The following is a 23,470-nucleotide window of genomic DNA, read 5'->3' on the forward strand; positions in this document are numbered from 1 at the left end:
GACTAAAAATAAACATGATTTCTTCGTTTGTTTGTTAACACATTAAACCTGCCACTTTACTAGGTGTTGAGAAATATAAATGAAAAAGCAAACCTAAAAATGAGTGCATCATATCCTGTACCTTCAGAGAAGTGAATAAAATATATACACAAATAACTCTACTGGAAGATATTTTTGTGACCTGCAAGATTTGCATTTGAATTCTGGCTATACTACATATCTGTGCTCTTGGCAACCATTTTAGCATTCCTGAGATTCATGTTTTATTATCTTTGGAAATAAAATAATCACATTCCCTTCACAAGATCATGAGGACAAAATGAGGTGACACTGGTTGAAATCACAGTCTAACACATATTTGGTGCTTATGAATGTTAATTCCTTTATGTCTTTTTGTTTTGATTTGAATAAGATGATCTATTTAATTTCTGTTAAATTAGTTTTAACAACTCATTTAATGTTTATAGTAAACTTAAATTTAAGATTATTTTTTTGAAAAGATCTGGAATACATAGACATGATTTCAGTTTTTGACTTATCCGGTAATGCTACTGTCTTCCAAAAATCTTGAACTTCATCTGTTTAGTGGAGACAAACTGGCTTTTTGTTTTTTCAGATAAATGCAAGGAGAGCATGTGCCTTTTGAGGAGACCTTAAGTTATGAAATAAATACACAAAAATAAAAACTACTGTTTGTCTGATATGGTTTGGCTCTGTGCCCCCACCTAAATCTTACATTGAATTGTAATCCCCAGTGTTGAGAGAGGGAACCCGTGGGAGGTGATTGGATCATGGGAGCAGATTTCCCCCTTGCTGTTCTTGTGATAGTGAATGGGTTCTCAACAGCAAACTATCGCAAGAACAGAAAACCAAACACCGCATGTTCTCACTCATAGGTGGGAAGTGAGCAATAAGATCACTTGGACTCGGGAAGGGGAACATCACACACTGGGGGCCTATCACGGGGCGGGGGAGGGGGGAGGGATTGCATTGGGAGTTATACCTGATGTAAATGACGAGTTGATGGGTGCTGACGAATTGATGGGTGCAGTACACCAACATGGCACAAGTATACATATGTAACCTGCACGTTATGCACATGTACCCTAGAACTTAAAGTATAATAAAAAAAAAAAAAGATCTGCTTGTTTAAAGTGTGTAGCACCTCCCCCTTCCCTCTGTCTCTCCTGTCTACCATGGAAAGATGTGCTTGCTTCCCCTCTGACTTTTGCCATAATTCTAAGTTTCCTGAGGTCTCCCAGCCATGCTTCATGTACAGCCTGCATAACTGAGTCAATTAACCCTCTTTTCTTCATAAATTACCTGGTGGTCTCAGGTAGTTCTTTATAGCAGTGTGAGAATGAACTAATGCATTGTCTGAAGCATTAAAAAATAAAAAATGATCTCAAATTCTAAAGACTGTATTCTCTATAAGAACTGTCACTCTAACAGTCTCCTACATTCAAACTGTGCTGAGGAACTCTCAGGTAGAAGACAGGATTAAAATTTTTTTCTTTCTAAAGACTGTATTGAACTGACTCTGAAAAAGGGCAAACAAGCATGGGGAAATAGAGATAAGAAACAATGTTCTCAAGTTAAAATACTGGCTTCTGGTAATTTCTGTGGCCCAGTATATCCCTGTGATCTGGGGTTGGTTCTCACTTGCAAACCAAGATTCTCTCGCATTCTTAAAATTCATTCTACTCTTCAACTATTTGGTATCATACATCTGTCACCACCAACCATTAGTTGCATTCATAATGCAGGATTTGTCACAGAACTAGATACCAACCCATTTAGTCAAATTTATTATTAAAAGTTTTAAAAAAGTAAATTTAGGATTTGAAGCTGATGTAAATGCCAATTTTTTTCCCCACAAAACCTTCCTTGATTTCTCCACAGGAAATAGTCTCTTTATAAACCATGGCTGTTTATCATTTGTTTAAAGCTTAGTATTTTCTATTTTGATTATAGTCATTTGCATACAAACTACATAGATTTCCAAATCTGTAAATTGCAAGCTAAGGACAGAGTATGTGACACATTCATCTGTGTAATTCCTGTGGCTAACGCGGCACCTTCAACTCAATATGGTCCCAATAGTAATAGAGCACAGAAGAGGGTTTGACACCACGGGCTCTAGGGTTCAATGCCCAAGATTGAGATTTAGCTCCTAACTCAGCATGACTTTGAGCAGTTCCTTAGTCTCTTTAACTCTTAGTTCCTCACTGGAAAAATGAAATAGTTTTTTCCTTTTAACAGTACTGTGAGGATTGAACAATACACTTAGTACAATGTATACAAATCCTCAAACATTGGTGGTTAACATTATTTCTAAGGTGTTCTCGCTCTGAAACTCTGGGTTTGTGTAATGCACTTGCCTAGCTCAAGTTTCTTTCTTTTTAAAAATTAAGGCTGAATAAATGACAAATTAAGTTTGACTCCCAAGGTTCCCCTAAGAAACCCACAGATGATTCATAGGATCATATGATCTCTGAAATTATCTACTGATCAAATATGGAACACATGCATTCTTAAATTTGTTTCAAAATAAATTCAAGTTATAAATTTGTTTTTGCGAAATCTTGCCAAACTTTGCAAAGTTTGTCATATCATATTCTGTCATTTTCAATAAAATTCCAAGTATTAGGTCCTTCCTAGAAATCTATGCTGAAAAGCCTAATATTGATTCAACTTCAGAGAAATGTAATGTAGAATCTAAGAAGACCTGTTACAATGACAAGTAATAGAATATTTGCTCACTGAATGTACTTTTCTTTTATACTTTAATAACAATAACCAATAGCCAATGACAGATTTGTTTTATTTTGCAAAGTCTTTCTCACCAGAAGTGGGAAACAGGAGTAACCTAGCAATGTAATGTAATGGTTTTCCACACAGATGCCTTTGGCTTCTTAAAGGCAGAGGCAGACAGTGTTCTGCCCAGGGTATAACACTCGGCTGTAGTTTATCTTCCCTGTTTGCAAAGACTTGTCATCCATAGTTGCAAGTAGCACTGGCCTAATGTCCATGAATGATGTTTACACTGAGAAGAAATGTTCATGAATTTTGCCTGTTATTAAGGAGGAGGAGGAACAGCATATTGCTAGCAAAGCCTTTAAGCTATCGAGTAATATAGGTTTGACCAGATCCTGCTGTCTTCTAGCTTCATCCTGGTTGACTGAATCCAGGACTGATTCAGTCATCATCCATCAAACCTTCACTGGGCACCTATATCTCAAGCATTAAAACTTGGTTAGGATGATTCCCGATCCTCTCCGCATACTGGAAACACCTGAGGAACTTTAAAACAAGAATGGGCTCCATGCCAAGACAATTACATTAGCATTTTGGAAGTAGAGCTCCAGCAGCTACATTTTTGGAAAAAAGTGCTATAGGTGGTTTTGATATGCAGCCAAAGTTAAGAACTACAAGTATGGGGGCTCCGAAGCAAGACAAAAGTCTTTCTGAGAGCTTCTGAGCTCTTGGAAGGATAAGTAGACAAAATCCAGTGGGATCTGTGCTATGATAGGAAACACAAGGGGCTTTGGAAGCACACAGGAGGAGCACCTCATTAGGACTGGGGATTGGCTCAGAGTGCTGGGGTAGGCTTAAAACCAATTTCAGTGATTCTACACTGCACTGTTGAAGCTGCCATTCTAGGGACAATGGCTCCTCTTGGAACTCAGCTGTCTGATCCAGTTAGAACTGAATAAGCTGCCAGTCAGACAAATTGGTTGCTGATTGTTTGACCCTCCCCTGGGGCCACTGTTTACCTGCTTGTGAGCTTCCCACTGCTCACTTCTCCCTCCAGCTTTACTACCCAGCAGGTCTTGTTTCTTGTCTCAGGCAGTGAATCCTAACTCCAAGCTGGGAATAAACCCCCAATGAGTTCCCCTGCTGATGCAGCATCCTTTGGAGATGAGGCAATTACCCATCTCAACACAGAACAGAGCTGGTTTTTTTCCCCAGTTGTACTTTACTTTTTTTTTTAAGTTGCGGGGTACATGTGCAGGAAGTGCAGTTTTGTTAATTAGGTAGGCCTGGGTCCAGAGCATTTATTAGGTTTTAGACTTTACATTTTAAGCATGAGGAGAACTTTATTTTGTTTGATTTCTCAAGGCCTTCATTGAAGAGGAAGGCCTTCCTCTTCAATTTGCTGTCAGAATAACAACATCTGAACAACTCAAACGCCTCCAGAACACTGCTGGCACAGTATTGCCCTGTACTGGCACTGGAAAGAGGTATTCAAGTGGAAATATTATCCCACCAGAAATAAAGAGGTCTTAGGGGAACTGCTGACTGTAGAGGTGACAAGATCAGTGGGGAGTCTGACCTCACAGGGGTGGCCTCTTGTTTTCTGGAATCAATATTTAGAATTGGAGCTTTTACTGAGGAAGCAGGGGAGTTCCCCAGGAAGGTTAGCCCCTTGAGGAAACAGGTATCAGTGATCCCCCAAAACTGCAACTGCCCCTCTCAAAATAAAGTGTTTACAATAAATTATGCACCTAAACTCAGAGGTGTTACAGCTTTTTTTTTTTTTTTTCTTCCTCTTTCCTGGTTTAAGGAAAAAAGTAATTTCAAACTTAGTTGTGTTTCTTAACAGAAAATCTAAGTAAACTACAGGTATTAGATGCACAACTAAGTATACTTTAGTTCATCTATGTGGTAGGAAACTATGCATTCTTTTACTCATACTTCTAGAAATTTTAGATGACATGTGACAGTGTCATCAGGCCACATTGTGATATACACAATGCCAGGACATGGGTGACAACAGAGATCAACCAGTCTACTGTAGGGTGAAGAAAAGACTGACTCCATAAAAAGATGTGCGTTGAGTTCAGCTCTCACATCAACAAGCTGAGGGTGAAAGCGTCAGAGGCAGATCAAGACCTGGAAAACCAGGTACCAGGCATCCGAATCCAGAGAATATCACAGGCTCTGAAGAAGTGGGAAAGAATATTTAGATATTGGTAACAAAGAGTGGGAAGGCTGCACTCAGTCAGGTAGGGGGAAAAAAAAAAAACATGCTCAGGTATAAGCTTTCAATAAAGTCTACCTAGACAGTTCTTTGTTTCTTGGAGTCTCCCTCTGTCTCCCAGACTGGAGTGCAGTGCTGTGACCTCAGCTCACTGCAACCTCTGCCTCCTGTTTCAAGTGATTCTCCTGCCTCAGCCTCCCACGTAGCTGGGATTCCAGGTGCCTGCCACTACACCTGGCTAATTTTTGTATTTTTCTGTAGAGATGGGGGTTTCACCATATTGCCCAGGAAGGTCTCAAACTCCTGGCCTCAAGTGATCTGCCTGCCTTGGCCTCCTAAAGTGTTGGGATTACAGGCGTGAACCACTGCGCCTGGCCAGTTCTTTTTATTTTTACTATCGACATGTGAATGGTTTCAGGAGTGGGAGTGTTTATAGATCCACACTGGAATATTAAACAAGTGATTTTCTATATATGTCTAAGAATGAATGCAGTGCTACAAACAGTTCTGGCAGCAATTTAACTGTGGAATAATGAACAACCAGATAAGCATTTTTTACCATACAGAGTGTGTTCTTCAAAAGTTGCCAGTAAAGGGATTTGTGTCAAGTGTTTTTCTCATCAAGAATTGAGGTATCAATAACTTCAAAACGCATTCAATATGATTAAAAGGGAGTCATACTTGACAGAATTCTAGGAAGATGTGTGCGAGATGGCAGCCTAATTTTTGGATTCCAAAATCCACACAGAGACACACAAAGCAACTACTTATTGAGGCCAGAAATCTGAGGAAAACATTTACCATGAGACAGGTGTCAAGGCAGCTCCTTGAATCCCAAAACTGGATAATGCCGGAAGTGCCACAAACAGCTGTGAGTTCTTTGTGCGATTGGTGTCTATGTAGAAGAGGTGCATGGGAATGGAGGAAGGACTAAACAGATGCACCAGGGACTCAGTGAAATCTCCCCACTGACCCTACCTATCATCTTGCCTCACGGATGAAACCTGAGTCCAGTCTCTAGACACAGAGGCCAACTTGCAGGAACACAGAAGGGTATGTGGAATAATACTGTGTCCATCCTCAATCAGAAAAATCCAGGCTGTCAGAGGCTCTACAATTGAGCAATGCTTGCTCTTAAAAAAGATAATAAAGTACAGAAGGGACTTGTAAATTAAAGGGACTTTGAAAGACATCACGTTAAAAGAAAATGAGCAAGAGACAACTGATGTCCAAGGATCCAATCTTAGGCATGAAAATCTATCAGGAAATGCAAAGAAGTGCTTACAACAAAAGTCACTTTGGAGGGAGGGTAGGGGTTCTGACTGATGAGACGTATGGAGGAACTTCTGGAGTGACTGGCAAAGTTTTCTTTGATGACTTTGGTGATCCTTACACTTGTTCTATGTGGCTCTTTGTTCTGTGCTGTGTGTTACAATAAAGGTTAAAATACTTAAACATAATATCTATTGATAATCTCAAAATAAAAATTTAGAGCATCCTCTAAAAGATGCTCATGCTTTAAAAATGAAAATAGAATATTTAAAAGCGTATAATCTACTGATCATCTCTCTAATTAAAATATTCTAGCTCCTTGATGTTAGAACTATAGTGGCCACTTAACGGCTATTTATGTCTCACGTCCATGAAAGTAAGGAGGGCACAGGGGTGTGTGAAAGAGGATTTTTCTTCCTATTCTTGTTCTCACTCTGTCCCACTGTCAGCCCGGTGAAATTAATCTATTGTTCTCAGAAAATTAGAAACAATTGTGTTAGTTACCCTGAGTAGTGTGTTAACAAGCTACTAGGGTAATTCAAGTGTTATGGAAATAAAGTTATCCCCTTCTACTGCCAGGCTGCACAACTCCATGGAAACCACTACAGGTTTGCTTTCTTTGGATGCTTTCTTGATCCTCAGAGGCCCTTGAGGAGCTCATTCCTTTTCAGCTGCTTCTAATTGATGAAGAAATAGTTGTCTGTTCAGTTTATGCCAGAATAAAATGGCCAAGGGAGGAGCTGGCAAGGAGGCTAAGACTAGAGGACTGGGGAGCTGGCTGTGGGCTCACAGAGGGAGGGAAGTAAGAGGAGAATGCAAGTCAATCCCCCCATTGTTCTCAGATGGGGCAATGGGTGGCAGACCGGAAATCACTGCAATAGACTGCAGAGACCACGCCATGCTTATCCCCAGTACTTCCTTACCCTTGCCTGCTTCTATGTCTCCATTTTGAGGGGAAAGTTTCTTAAGTGAATGGCAGTGGCCCTAAGGATAGCACCTGGATGATTTTACTTCTTTCTTCCTGTTGCTAAATTTAGTGACAAAACTTCTTTGGAGTGGGGGACAGAGAAAGGGAGATGGATATCTGAACCACTAAGCCAGGCCCCCAAAGGGAAAAAGAATATGGATAAGGGACAGAGAATGTCTTGTACTCTTTGATCATCAGAACTTGGATACTTTTTCCTGCTGACAAAATTAATTCTTATTAGCCTATGCAAGACTCTGATGCAAGTAAGACAATTTCTATACCATTTTGCCCATATTTTGTGTCTGTCTTTTCTTCTGTGTATTGGTGACTATTCAGATCCTACCAAAGCTCCCTACCCTGTTCCTCTAGGGTCTTCTCAGTCCTACCATCAAGTGTTCTCCCTCTCCTCTAAACCACAGCATTTTCCTGCAATATTCTTGTAGGTCTGGCTTATAAGAGGTTAATAGATGGTCATATGCCTGCTATATTAGACCTAGGAAATTTCTTCCTAAAAAACCAAAAGTACTCAAAACAATTACTACAAAAGCAAGAGAACAAGTCAATCTTTCCAATGCCTCTAACTTAAGTGCCTAGATAATTATCATTCTCTTCAAGTTTACTTGCAATGGATAGGAAGAGGTATGAGAAAGAAGAGTGCGGAGATCACAGCTTTTTTATGTTGTAAGTACTACTCAAGAAGAAAAGATGCAGATGTCCTTCATTTCCGTAGAGGACAGAAACGTAATAGGCTTCACACAGACCCAGAGAAAATTTGTCTATATGTGGGGAAGAATTTTTCACTGTACAACCACTGAAGTAGGCTACTTAAAGGAAATTCCTAAAAACAGTGTAGACAACCATATGTTTCAGGTAGTTGGAACATTTTACTACTATAGGAACAATCGCTCTCTTGAGGCTCCTCCAGTGCCCCAGATCCATAATGAATACATATTGTTGGAAAAAATCTTACTTTTGGAAACTTGGATAGTCTTACTGGAGGGAAAGAAATAGTTCTCACCATTTGTATCCACAAATAGCATAAAAATGTAACGACGATCGCAAGCAGATACTGAATAAATAGAGATTCCACTGCAGGCTTGTAGAAGACACAAAGTCAAAGCAAAAGAAAGCAAAAAGGCATCAAATGTAGAAGAAATTGTTCAGGCTTTCTCTTTTCTTGATCTGTACCTCTGAAGCTGGCTTAAACCCTCATGTTTATTAGAAAATGTCCTGAATGTGGAATCCTGAAGCAGGGATTTGTATCCTAGTCACTAATGTGATTATTTAATCTCTCTGAACCTCTGTTTTTCTTCATTGGTAAAACAGGAATAATATTCTCCACCTATATATGTGTGACCAGATAATATCATATATGGATGATATTATCCATATGGATATATTTGCTAAAGTAAAATGAGCTACTACTGAAATGTATCATTATTATGAGAAATTAGGTGGGAAAAAGTAGTATATGATTAGAAGAGTATTTTACTATATTATTTTACCACAGCATAATTGAGTTTTCACTTAATATTTCTTGAGCACCAGGTGACAAAGTCACAGAAATGAACAAAACAAATACTCCTGCTGTTATTGAAGGAAAACAAACTCTTACCAAATACATGAGTATTTGTGCCTCAGTAAAATACAGCTAACATTTTCTGCGTGTCTGCTAAACGACAAGTGCATGACTGTTTTTATATAAACTCTCAGAGCTTAATCTTTTTGCTTCAATTATTTTCTGATATGGAAAAAGCCAATTTTTCTTTTAAAAAGGGGGAAAATTTAGAATGCCTAGTAAAAGTTTTAACATCAAATTAATAGAAATTGACTCCATTTTTACAACTTAGACTTTACAGTGCTTGAACTAAATCAATATAAATTGAATTCTTTTAAGAAACTTCAATACATGCCAGTGCTGCTTCCGTCAGTGTGATTCAACAGAACTTTAATCCACCCAGATCATATGTGCTTTGCCTGGATGTGCCTCTGGAGAGCATCGAACTGTCTCTGTCTATAGCCAGGTTTCCACTTGTTTAAATCCCAAAGCAGTATCATGGAATTTCAGAATTAAAAAAGGACCTTTAGGCTGGGCGCAGTGGCTCATGCCGGTAATCCCAGCACTTTGGGAGGCTGAGGCGGGCGAATTGCCTGAGGTCAGGAGTTGGAGGCCAGTCTGGCCAACATGGTGAAACCCCATGTCTACTAAAAATACACAAAAATTAGCCGGGCCTGGTGGCATGCACCTGTAATCCCAGCTACTCGGGAGGCTGAGGCAGGGGAATTGCTTGAACCAGGGAGGTGAAGGTTGCAGTGAGGCGACATAGCGAGACTCTGTCTCAAAAGCAAAACAAAATAAAAGGACCTTAGAGTTTAAAATCCACTCATTGTAGAAGTCTTCCACAATATGCCTGGAAAGTTTTTACCAGTCTTAAAGCTTGACTACTTTCTATCATGTAAACATCTAAAAAAGGTATCATATTCCTTTACTAGGTAGCTGCAATGATTATTTTGTTCATAAAACATTAAGGCAAAGTCTGTATCCCTGGAATACATTTAATGCCTCAGTTTTGAAAAAGTCATTACTGTACTCCATGAATAATAGGTATAATTGAAAAATTGTTTATATTAGCTGGATATGATGTATTTTTAAGACACTCAGAATAAAAATTGTACATAATGTGTTTGCTTAACACCTGAAATCATTGTTAGTAGTCTCCTCTGATCTTTCACACTATGTGTTAATACATTATTCACTAATTTATTTACTCAACTATTTTAAGTTCTTAGTATGTGTCATGTAGGTTACCACTCCATGAAAAATATCAAAATTTAATTCTTATGTAATTATGTTTTACACAGGGGGGCTTTCTTGCCCCTTCTGCAGTGTCTCAGGGATGATTCTCCATGCCCGACGTTCTTCCCTCTCCTTCCATGTCTTACCCCAGACGTATCTGGGGTTCATACGCAGAGGACCACAGCCCCTGAGCTAAGTAAAATAAACCCCTTACATACACAGAAACTTTGGCTTGCAGATTCGGTGGAATATCTTCCTACCAGAGGACCCTGAATTCCAAAGGTGTTAAGCTATCTCCTAATGTACCTGGTAGGATTCTTCGCTGGCATGCTGCTACTGCGCTTGGCTCTTACCTTCCTGGGCAGTGGTCCCTAACCTCCAGGCTGTGGACTGATACTGGTCTGTGGTCTGTTAGGAACTGGGCTGCACAGCAGGATATAAGCAGCAGGCAAGTGAGCATTACCACCTGAGCTCTGCCTCCTGTCACATCAGCCAACATTAGATTCTCACAGGAGCATGAACCCTATTGTGAACTGCGCATGCGAGGGATCTAGGTTGTGCACTACTTATGAGAACCTAACTAATGTCTGATGATCTGAGACAGAGCAGTTTCATCCCAAAACCATCCCAACTGGTTTTGGGATGAAACTGCCCAAGATGAAACCCGTCTCTGGTGCCAAAAAGATTGGGGACAGCTCTTCCTGAGGATGGGACTTCCCAGTTGTTAGTCCATTTCGTATTGCTGTAAAGGAACACCTGAGACTGGGTAACTTATTAAGAAAAGAGGTTTATTTGAGTCACAGTTCTGCAGGCTATACAAGCATGACACCACTATCTTCTCAGCTACTGGTGAGACCTCTGGGAACTTCTACTCATGGTTGAAGGCAAAGGGGAAGTAACTGTGTCACACTGCAAAAGAAGAGGGAGGTTCCACACTCTTAGCCAGCTCTGACGTGAACTAATAGAGCAATAAATCACTCATTTACATATGGAGGGTACCAAACCATTCACGAGGGATCTGCCCCCATAACCCAAACACCTCCCACTAGACCCCACCTCCAACATTGGGGGATCACGTGTCAACGTGAGAATTGGAAAAGACAAAACATTCAAATGATATCCCCAGTCCTCCTGCCCATGCAATGCCTCCCATCATGGTTGTATTTGACCTCGGTGGTGCTCTCATTTGGCCTCTTGAGTTATGGTTGTGCATATGCATATCAGAGGGTAACTCCTCAGAGCAAGCCTAGAACTTACAGTCATTTCATTTTGCACAAGGCCATACTCTTTATATTCCAAATCCTAGATGAAAATCCCACAAAACTAAAGACAACAAAGCTGGCCTCCATCATCACCTTCCTTGTGGGAAATTAGTTATCTAAAATTCACAGGGAGACATGTTTGGCATGTGATACAGAAAATATTCTTTTTAACGTAGCACTTCTGGTAGAAAACACACCCACAGTTGGGATAAGCATATTTATATGCCATGAAAAACATATAACTTTCTGGTAAATGTAACCTCTGAAATGGAACTTAACATATTTCTGGTTTGAATCTTCAGATTCAGTAGCTCAAACATTGTCTAGTTGGGGACTCAGTCATGTTGGGTTTGACCTGAATCTGTCCAAAAATACCAATGAGCTTAGTTAAAACACTCAAACCAAGCCCAAGAAGACAACCAAAACTCCTACTGAAGACATTTTTTTCAAATTCTTAAAGGCATCTTCATATGTAATATTTCTTACCCTCTGAAGAAATATGTTATCTACTTCATGTAATCATTTAAGAGACTGAGTAACTAGTATAATGAACGGAAAATTACTTTTCAATTATTTGGCTACATTTCTATAAAAGATCAAGTCTAATTCATTGGAAAGTTGAATCTGTCCAAATAAGCCAAAGAATTAAACAAACAGAAGCTGTCCAAGAATTCTGAATTATTTCTGGAGAAACTTTTATGCAATTGCATCACTAAAACCACTCTTAGCATGAGTGGTAGGGAATATATTTCCAATGTAGTTTTAGTGGCAAAATAAGATCTGAACACAATTGCCTTAGATAACTTAAAATAATCACAAATTCCATAATTAAGAATCTTCTTATCGATCAAGGCAAACAAGAGGCAGGACTAGATTGCAGGCCCAGGCAGAGCAGCCTGTGGAGGTTTGCATTGTGAATTTTAGCTCCAGATGAACTGCAAGAACAAACCAGCAATCCTGAGAGGACCCACAGACCCTCTGAAGGAAGGGGCTACTCCTGCAGGGACCAGGAGACACCCCAAATACTGTGAGTGCCGCAACTGCGGGAGTGGAAAAAGGAGAACTTCCTTCGCAGGAAAGAGTTTCTGAGGTGCCAGTTGAGTTTGTCTCCCTTGTGTGAGACACCCATGGGAAGCCTCCTTATTGCCTTCATGTCTTTATGCCCTGAGAGCATAACCGCTTAGCGGCATCCCACAGGTTGCTCAGGGAGATAATACTCCCTTGAAGCAGTGGAGTACAATCAAATGTCTTGGCTCCTCCTGAAACCTCCTCCCACCCATTTCAGTCCCGATAAGTTAAAGATCTTAAGTATTTTAGACACATGCCTTTGCCCAAGGAAATTCACAGAAACCACTACTGCTATACATCTTATCAAATGACTCATGAGTTCTCCTTCACTGATTAATCCTTTTCCTCATCCCTTTTTCCCCCTCCCATCTGCCCTAAGAACAAAGATCTGGTAAACCAATAAATTGGGCAGAGTTCGAGAGCTCTGAGTCATGAGCAAGCCTCCAACACTCCAGTCCCCCGGACCCACCTTTTAAACAATCTGTCTCTAACTCCTTTGTCTCCACCAGACTCAGGGTATCCGCTGGGTGGTGTGGGGCTGGTTTCCCCAACATCCTTTCCTGAACATACATCCCTACTGAGAAAGCTGAACCTGGGAGAAGGAAAGCCTTAGGCAAGTTTTCAAGCCCAACTTGCCCTCTGCCTAGAAACAGACTTGGGGATGTTGCAGGGGACATGGTGGAAGAGAGACTGGCCCTTCAGTTTGTGTGGGAACTGGGTGAGGCCTGGGACTGTCGATTTTCCCCCATTTCCCTGACAACCTGCATGACTCAGCAGAGGCAGCCATAATCCTCCTAGGCATACAACGTCAGTGACCTCGGAATCTTGCCCCCATCGCCCCACAGCAGCCATAGCAAAACCCGCCCAAGGAGAGTCTGAGCTGAGACACACCTAGCCCTGCCCCCACCTGATGGTCCTTCCCTACCCACCCTGGTGGCGGAAGACAAAGGGCATATAATCTTGGGAGTTCTAAGGCACCACCCACCAATGGTCCTTCTCTACACTACTACAGCTGATGCTTTCTGGAAAGCACCACCTCCTGGCAGGAAGTCAACCCGCACAAAAATAGAGCTTTAAACCACCAAAGCTAAGAACCCTCATGGAGTCCACTGCACCCTCCGCCACCTCCACTGGAACAGGCGCTGATCCATGGCTGAGAGACCCACAGATGGCTCACAGACTCTGTGCAGACAACCCCCAGTACCAACCCAGAACTGTGTAGACTCACTAGGTGGCTAGACCCAGAAGACAGACAACAATCCCTGCAGTTTGGCTCACGGGCAGCCGCATCCACAGGCAAATGGGAAGAGTACTACATTAAGGGAACTCCCTGTGGGACAAAAAAATCAGAAAAGCCTTCAGCCCTAGACCTTCCCTCTGATAGAGCCTATCCCAATGAGAAGGAACCAGAAAACCAACCCTGGTAATATGACAAAACAAGGCTAGTCAACATGCCCCCAAGATCACACTAGTTCACCAGCAATGGATCTAAACCAAGAAGAAATCCCTGATTCACCTGAAAAAGAATTCAGGAGGTTAGTTAAGCTACTCAGGAAGGCAGCAGACAAAGGCAAAGCCTGGTGCAAAGAAATCCAAAAAAACGATACAAGAAGTGAAAGGAGAAATATTAAAGGAAATAGACATCTTAAAGAAAAAAAAATAAGAAATTCAGGAAACTTTGGACACACTTTTAGAAATGTAAAATGCTCTGGAAAGTCTCAGCAATAGAATTGAGCAAGTAGAAGAAAGAAATTCAGAGCTCGAAGGTCTTTAAATTAACCCAATCCAATAAAGACAAAGAAAAAAGAATAAGAAAATACGAGCAAACCTCCACAAAGTTTGGGATTATGTTAAATGACCAAACCTAAGAATCATTGGTGTTCCTGAGGAAGAAGACAATTCTAAAAGCTTGGAAAACATATCTGGGGAAATAATCGAGGACAACTTCCCTGGCCTTGATAGAAACCTAGACATGCAAATACAGGAAGCACAAAGAACACCTGGGAAATTCATCACAAAAAGATCTTTGCCTAGGCACATGGCCATCAAGTTATCCAATGTTAAGACAAAGGAAAGAAACGTAAGAGCTGTGAGACAGAGGCAACAGGTAACCTGTAAAAGAAAACCTATCAGATTAACAGGAGAGTTATCAACAGAAACCATACAAGCTAAAAGGGATTGGGCCCTTATCTTCAGCCTCGTCAACTAAAACAATTATTAGCCAAGAATTTTGTATCCAGTGAAACCAAGCATCATATATGAAGGAAAGATACAGTCATTTTTCAGACAAACAAATGCTGAGAGAATTTGCCATTACCAAGCCATCACTACAAGAACTGCTAAAAGGAGCTCTAAATCTTGAAATAAATCCTGGAAACACATCAAAACCAAATCTCTTTAAAGCATAAATCACACAAGACCTATAAAACAAAAGTACAAGTAAAAAACAATAACAAAAAAACAAAAAACAAAGTACACAGGCAACAAAGAGCATGATGAATGCAACAGTACTTCACATTTCAATACTAACATTAAATGTAAATGGCCTAAATGCTACACTTAAAAGATACAGAACCGCAGAATGGATAAGAACTCACAAACCAACTATCTTCTGCCTTCAGGAGGCTCACCTAACACATAAGGACTCACATAAACTTAAAGTAAGGGGTTAGAAAAAGGCATTTCATGCAAAAGGACATCAAAAGCGAACAGGTGTAGCTATTCATATATCAGACGAAACAAACTTTAAAGCAACAGCGGTTAAAAGAGACAAAGAGGGATAGTACAGAATGGTAAAAGACATTGTCCAACAGGAGAATATCACAATCCTAAATATATACGCACCTGACTCTGGAGCTCCCAAATTTATAAAACAATTATTAATTTACCTAAGAATGAGATAGACAGCAACACAATAATAGTGGGGACTTCAATACTCCACTGACAGCACTAGACAGGTCATCAAGACAGAAAGTCAACAAAGAAACAACGGATTTAACCTATACCTTGGAACAAATGGACTTAACAGATATATATAGATGATTTCATCCAACAACCACAGAATACACATTCTATTCAACAGTGCATAGAACTTTCTCCAAGATAGACCATATGATAGGCCATAAAATGAACCTCAATAAATTTAAGACAATTGAAATTATATCAAGCACTCTCTCAGACCACAGTGGAATAAAACTGGAACTAAACTCCAAAAGGAACCTTCAAAATCACACAAATACATGGAAATTAAATAACCTGCTCCTGAACGAGCATTGAATCAAAAACAAAATTGAGATAAAAATTAAAAAATTCATTGAACTCAATGACAATAATTATACAACCTATCAAAACCTCTGGGATACAGCTAATACACAGTTAAGGTAGTGCTAACAGGAAAGTTCATAGCCCTAAATGCCTATATCAAAAAGCCTGAAAGAGTACAGACAGACAAGATGAGGTCAGGTGTCAAGGAACTAGAGAAACAAGAACAAGCCAAACCCAAACCCAGCAGAAGAGAGGAAATAACCAACATCAGAGCGGTACTAAATGCAACAGAAACAAACAAAAATACAAAAGATAAATGAAACAAAAAGCTTGTTATTTGGAAAGATAAATAAAATTGATAGACTATTAGCAAGATTAACCAAGAAAAAAAGAGAAAATCCAAATAACCTCACTGAGACATGAAACGGGAGATATTATAATTGACAACACTGAAATACAAAAGATTGTTCAAGTCTACTATGAAAACTTTGTATACATAAACTAGAAAATCTAGAAGTTTTGGGTAAATTCCTGGAAAAATACAACCCTCTCAGCTTAAATCAGGAAGAATTAGATACCTTGAACAGACTAATAAGTAGTGAGATTGAAATGGTAATTATAAAGTTACCAACAAAAAAAGTCCAGGACCAGATGGATTCACAGCAGAATTCTATCAGACATTCAAAGAAGAATTGGTACCAATCCTTTTGACACTATTCCACAAGACAGACAAAGAAGGGACCCTCCTTAATTCTTTCTATGAAGCCAGCATCACCCTAATACCAAAACCAGGAAAGGACACAAAAAAGAAAACTACAGACCAATATTCTTGATGAATATACATTTAGAATCCTTAACAAAATACTTGCTAACTGAATCTAACAACCTATCATAAAGATAATCCACCACGATCCAAGTAGGTTTCATACCAGGGATGTAGGGATGGTGTAACACACACAAGTCAAAAAATGTGATACATGACATAAACAGAATTAAAGACAAAAATCACATCATCTCAATAGATGCAGAAAAAGCATTAAACAAAATCCAGCATCCCTTTGTGATTAAAACCCTCAACAAAATTGGTATACAAGGGAAATATCTTAATGTATTAAAAGCCATCTATGACAAAACCACAGCAAGCATAATACTGAATGGGGAAAAGTTGAAAGTATTCCCTCTGAGAACTGGAACAAGACAGGATGGCCACTCTCACCACTCCTCTTCAACATAGTACTGGAAATCCTAGCCAGAGCAATCAGACAAGAAAAAGAAATAGAGGGCATTAAAATAGGTAAAGAGGAAGTCAAACTGTCCCTGTTTGCTGACATGGTCATCTACCTTGAAAACCCTAAGGACTCCTCCAGATAGTTCGTACAACTGGCAAAATAATTCAGCAAAGTTTCCAGATGCAAGATTAATGTACAGAAATCAGTAGCTCTTCTATACATAAACAACAACAGAGAATCAAATCAAGAACTCAACCCCTTTTACAATTGCTGCAAACAAACAAACAAACCCTTAGGAATATACCTAACAAAAGAGTCAGAAGACCTCTGCAAGGAAAACTACGTAACACTGAGGAAAGAAAACGTAGATGACACAAACAAATGGAAACACATCCCATGCTCCTGGATGTTAGACTCGATATTGTGAAAATGAGCATACTGCCAAAAGCAATCTACAAATACAATGCAATTCCCATGAAAACACCACCATCATTCTTCAGAGTTAGAAAAAAGAATTCTAAAATTCATATGGACTAAACAAGAGCCCACATAGCCAAAGCAAGACTAAGCAAAAAGAACAAATCTGGAGGCATCCCACTTCCTGATTTCAAACTATACTATAAGGCCAGAGTCACCAAAACAGAGTGGTACTGGTATAAAAATAGGCACATAGACCAATGGAACAGAATAGAGAACCCAGAAATAAACCCAAATACTTACAGCTAATTGATCTTCAACAAAGCAAACAAAAACAAAGTAGGAAAAGGACACCCTTTACAACAAATGGTGCTGGGATAACTGGCTAGCCACAGGTAGGAGAATGAAACTGGATCCTCATCTCTCGCCTTATACAAAAATCAATTCAAGTTGGATTAAGGACTTCAACCTAAGACCTGAAACTATAAAAGTTCTCGATAACATTGGAAAAACCCTCCTAGACATTGGCTTAGACAAGGATTTCATGACTAAAAATCCAAAAGCAATTGCAATAAAAGCAGAGATACATAGCTGGGACCTAACTAAAATAAAGAGCTTTTGTATGGCAAAAAGAACAGTTAGCAAACACTCAATCGACAGACTGGGATAAAATGTTCACAATCTATACTTCTGACAAAGGACTAATATCCAGAATCTACAACGAACTCAAATCAGTAAGAACAAACAATCCGATCAAAAAGTGGCCTAAGGACATGAATAGACAATTCTCAAAAGAAGATACACAAATGGCTGGCTGGGTGTGGTGGCTCATACCTGTAATATCAGCATTTTGGGAGGCTGAAGTAGGTGGATCACTAGGTCAGGAGTTCAAGACCAGCCTGGCCAACATGGTGAAACCCCATCTCTACTAAAAATACAAAAATTAGCTGTGCATGGTGGCATGTGCCTGTAATCCCAGCTACTCGGGAGGCTGAGGCAGGAGAATCACTTGAACCCAGGAGGCAGAAGCTGCAGTGAGGCGAGATTATGCCACAGCACTCTAGCCTGGGTGAGAGAGTGAGACTCAGTCTCAAATAAATAAATAAATAAATAAATAAATAAAAATAACAATAAAAGATGTACAAATAGCTAACAATCATATGAAAAAATGCTCAACATCACTAATGATCAAGGAAATACAAGCAAATCAAAACCACAATGAAATACCACCTTACTCCTGCAAGAATGGCCACTATTCAACATACTGTTGAAAGTTCTGGCTAGGGCAATCAGGCAAGAGAAAGAAAGGGTATTCAGTTAGGAAAAGAAGAAGTCAAATTGTCCCTGTTTGCAGATGACATGATTGTATATTTAGAAAACCCCATCGACTCAGCCCAAAATCTCCTTAAGCTGATAAGTAACTTCAGCAAAGTCTCAGGATACAAAATTAATGTGCAAAAATCACAAGCATTCTTATACACCAGTAACAGACAAACAGAGAGCCAAATCATGAATGAACTTCCATTCACAATAGCTTCAAAGAGAATAAAACACCTAGGAATCCAACTTACAAGGGATGTAAAGGACCTCCTCAAGGAGAACTACAAACCACTGCTCAGTGAAATAAAAGAGGACATTAACAAATGGAAGAACATACCATGCTCATGGATAGGAAGAATCAATATCGTGAAAATGGCCATACTGCCCAAGGTAATTTATAGATTCAATGCCATCCCCATCAAGCTACCAATGAGTTTCTTCACAGAATTGGAAAAAACGGCTTTAAAGTTCATATGGAACCAAAAAAGAGCCCGCATTGCTAAGACTATCCTAAACCAAAAGAACAAAGCTGGAGGCATCACCCTACCTGACTTCAAACTATACTAAAAGGCTACAGTAACCAAAACAGCATGGTACTGGTACCAAAACAGAGATATAGACCAATGGAACAGAACAGAGCCCTCAGAAATAATACCACACACCTACAGCCATCTGATCTTTGACAAACCTGAGACAAACAAGAAATGGGGAAAGGATTCCCTATTTAATAAATGGTGCTGGGAAAATTGGCTAGCCATAAGTAGAAAGCTGAAACTGGATCCTTTCCTTACTCCTTATACGAAAATTAATTCAAGATGGATTAGAGACTTAAATGTTAGAAAACCTAGGCAATACCATTCAGGACATAGCCATGGGCAAGACTTCATGGCTAAAACACCAAAAGCAATGGCAACAAAAGCCAAAATTGACAAATAGGATCTAATTAAACTAAAGAGCTTCTGCACAGCAAAAGAAATTACCATCAGAGTGAACAGGCAACCTACAGAATGGGAGAAAATTTTTGCAATCTACTCATCTGACAAAGGGCTAATATCCAGAACCTACAAAGAACTCAAACAAATTTACAAGATAAAACAAACAACTCCATGAAAAAGTGAGCAAAGGATATGAGCAGACATTTCTCAAAAGAAGACATGCATACAGCCAACAGACACATGAAAAAATGCTCGTCATCACTGGCCATCAGAGAAATACAAATCAAAACCACAATGAGATACCATCTCACATCAGTTAGAATGGCGATCATTAAAAAGTCAGGAAACAACAGGTGCTGGAGAGGATGTGGAGAAATAGGAACACTTTTACACTGTTGGTGGGATTGTAAACTAGTTCAACCATTATGGAAAACAGTATGGCGATTCCTCAAGGATCTAGAACTAGAAGTACCATATGACCCAGCCATCCCATTACTAGGTGTATACCCAAAGGATTATAAATCATGCTGCTATAAAGACACTACCACCTACCTCAGAGCCACGAGGCTAATGAGTTACCAGAGCTCTTAGAAGACTGCCAGGCCAGGGGCCCAACGGCTCACGTCTATAATCCCAGCACTTTGGGAGGCTGAAGTGGGAAGGTCGCTTGGGACCAGGAGGAATTCAAGACCAGCCTGGGCAACATACGAGATCCCATCTCTATTTAAAAAAAATAAAAATTTAAAAATTAGCCTGGCATAGTGGCACGTGCCTTTAGTCACAGCAATGCAAGAGGCTGAAGCAGGAGGATGGCTTCAGCCCAAGAGGTTAAGGCCACAATGAGCCATGATCATGTCACTGCACTCTGCACTCCAGCCTGGGCCACAGAACAAGACGCTGTCTCAAACTAAAAAACAAAAACAAACCAAAAAAACCCTTGTGGCTAATGGCTGTATTCTTATTTGCTGAATATTTGGAATTTACATCTATTTGCAATAATGTAATGCAAAACCACGAAGGATCTCATATTTTTGCATTGCTTCAAACTCAGGTGCTTCTCAAATAAAACTAGGTGACTGACTCTGCAAATGGCACAGGTTAAGAATCTGTTTTCCAAATCTGTTGCGAGAAGGTGGAAAAAGACAAAAGAACTGAAAACTCCTAAACTTTTCACAGCATCACAGAACTACATTGAATCATCCATATCAGAGAAGATTCAAAAAAGCAGCTGGGTGACTGGGCTAAGGTACAAGACAATCCAATAAAGATCTCACACACATCTTGCCATTTTCCCTCCCTCTCACAATCTGCATTTAAACAAGTCAATTTCCTGAAATAGGAATCTGGCAACACCCACCAAAAAGTCCAACCATATGTAAAACGGCATCATACTGTAAAGCTCATATTACAGTATCGGGACAATTGATACTTTCAACAGCAGCAATGGCTGCCAGGCAGCGGTCCTGAATTGAAGACTTATAAAGGGGAGAAAATACACAGCACAAAAAAAGAAACCTGATAATAAAATGGGGAAACCGATTCTTTGGGAAGAGCGTATACAACTCCCAAGGCAAAATTCAGAAAGATGTAGTTTTCCCTCAAAACAAAGAACCTTACTGCCCAGAATGCCATAGTTCTGAATCGTGAGTACCTGCAAACAGACAGAAGGAAAACGGGAGGGGATATGTGGGTGAGAGATGACCTGGATTCTCATGGGAAGAAGGGCAGCCACCTTAGAGGGGCACGGAATACAATTTTAGGCCTGGTGCAACTCAAGAGGCAGCGACCCATTTTCCAGTAAGCCCGAAATTGTGGAATAAAAGGGACTTAAAATATTAGACAGCAGCTCTTTGGAAGCCCACGGAAAACAAGCATTGAGGATTCAAAGGATTTGGGGGGAGAGAAGGTGGAAATGAGTCAAAAGAAGCCTTCTCGAGGATAAAATCATGTGACCCTCCAGAAAAGAATGTCCAAGGAGCTAAGAAAAGGGAAGACGGGTCCCGGGGAAGAGCCCTCCACTTCAACAAGCGGGAAGTGCATACCAATGGGTGCGGGGGGGCCCCCGCAGGTATCGCTTTCGGGGCACACGAGGCCTCCAGCCGGATGTCAGGCCACTCACCAACGAGGGACCACCGTGCGGGAACAGTGTTCGCGCGCGGGAAAAACAGCGGCGGGGCCGGAAGGGGACAGGGTGGGCCGGAAGGGGGGCAGGGCGGGCCGGGAGGGCGCCCCACGGGACACTTACGCGGCCGCTTTTTCCTCAGGCTTTCGACGCGCTGGCGGGAGACCGAGGTGGGGCCGCTGTAGGAGCCCAGTCGGTCCCGCCTCGCGCCCTCCGCTGACGCCCCGACAGCGGGTACCGACGCGCTGCTCGCCCGGCGCCGCAGTGGCTCCTGCCGCCGCCCTTCGGGGCCTCCGGCCGCCTGCTCCCCACCCGACGAGACGGAGGTGGCGGAGGCCCTGCCGTGGCGCTCCATGGGCGCGCCGAGCCGGCCCGCTCCCATCCGCAGCAGCCACCGCTGCCGCCCGAGCAAGCCCCCCAGCGTCGAACTCCTCCCCTCCTCCGCGGCAGTCCAGCCGGGGCAGAGGCGCGCCCTGGGCCGGCCGCCTCTTCCGTTGCGCCAACGCGCAGGAAGCCAATCCGACGAGGCTGGGGGCGGCCCGAAGGCCTCGCGTCCAATCGACTCCCTAATTCGAGGAGGATTGACCATGCCCCCGTCCAATGAGAGGCTCCCGTGACAGGGGCGGGGAGAGGCTGGTGGAGGAGTGGGATGCTGGTTCCGCGGAGGAGGAGAAGGCGATGTAGTCCAGAAGAGAGAGATGGTGGCGCCGCCCAGTGGACGCGTGGGTGGAAGGGCCCGTGCCTCCTCATCCACCCCAGCCATCTGGCCCCCGCCCGGTGCATGCCTCTGCCCGTCCCGGGCCGCGGAACTCTCCTGAGGCGACCCCAAGTCCCACCCCGCTGCTCCGTGCCGTCCTAGTAGCTCGAGCCCTCCTCCAGCCCAGCAGTGCTCCCGCAGCGTCTGGCCACTGGTCGTCGGCAGATGAAAGGGCTTGACGCGGCTGACCTTAGCTTAGCCTTTGTCCCTCGGCCTGGTTCCGCAGCTGCCGTCGAGGTCGCAGCCCCTCCCCCAGCATGTTTGGGCTAAGCCGCCTCCTTTCCGGCTGCGTTGGAGAGAGAGGTACCAGAAGGAATGAAAGGACTGGGGCTTGTCTCCATGGCAACTGAAAGAAAGAGGTGGGTTATAAATCCTTCGCCACCCTCCTGTGGGGAAGGAGGGGAAGTGGGAGCCGGGAAGTAGAGTTGGCCTTTTGCAGGAGAATCTGGAGCCCCGTTCTGGGTGGTGCACTGGGGGACACAGAAGGATTTGGCTGCTGCTTTGGAGCATGGATTTTTTTTTTTAATCATCTTCCTTTCTTTTTCGGAGAGAAAAATTGGTCACCTCCAGGCCTGAGACCCTGACCCTTCCAAGCATGCCCACTTACCAAAGGCTGCCCAAGTCCGGAAGGATCCCATCCTGTTCTGTACTCCCAGGTCACTTCCTCGCTCCGTCAAGTTCAGCTGGACTTGTGGGCTAATGAAAAGTGCCTCCCTATTAGCCGGGCGTGGTGGCCCATGCCTATAATCCCAGCTGCTTGGGAAGCTGAGGCAGGAAAATCGCTTGAACTCGGGAGGCGGAGGTTTGAGTGACCTGAGATTTCGCAGCAAGAACGAAACTCCGTCTCAAAAAAAAAAAAAAAAAGAGTGCGTCCCTGGGGAGACTGTAATGCCCCTTGGGCAGTGATCCTTATTCCCCTCTCCCATAATGATTGGTTGTAGCAGGATGAACAAAAAGGTTGAGCTTCACTTGTGCTTGTTGTATAGAATTCTCATGCCCACTCCACGTTAGCTCCCCTCGCTGTAGGACTAGCTCTGGAAATTTTAGCTCCTGCAGGAAGCCAACACAGGTAGATC

At 41.8% G+C, this 23,470-nt stretch overlaps 1 protein-coding gene across 1 annotated transcript in view; it reads right to left on the reverse strand.

The window, feature by feature from the left end:
* LOC111529721 overlaps window positions 1–23,446 on the reverse strand; it is a 44,341-nt gene extending 20,895 nt beyond the window's left edge. Inside the window, 1 exon segment of the mRNA XM_026455204.1 lies at window positions 21,761–23,446. Within this exon segment, the coding sequence (XP_026310989.1) occupies window positions 21,761–22,400 (640 nt within the window). The 5' untranslated portion in view covers window positions 22,401–23,446.
* Between the last annotated feature and the right edge of the window lie 24 nt (window positions 23,447–23,470).

Source organism: Piliocolobus tephrosceles, chromosome 20 (genome assembly GCF_002776525.5).
Source record: "Piliocolobus tephrosceles isolate RC106 chromosome 20, ASM277652v3, whole genome shotgun sequence".
Taxonomy (NCBI): Eukaryota; Metazoa; Chordata; class Mammalia; order Primates; family Cercopithecidae; genus Piliocolobus; species Piliocolobus tephrosceles.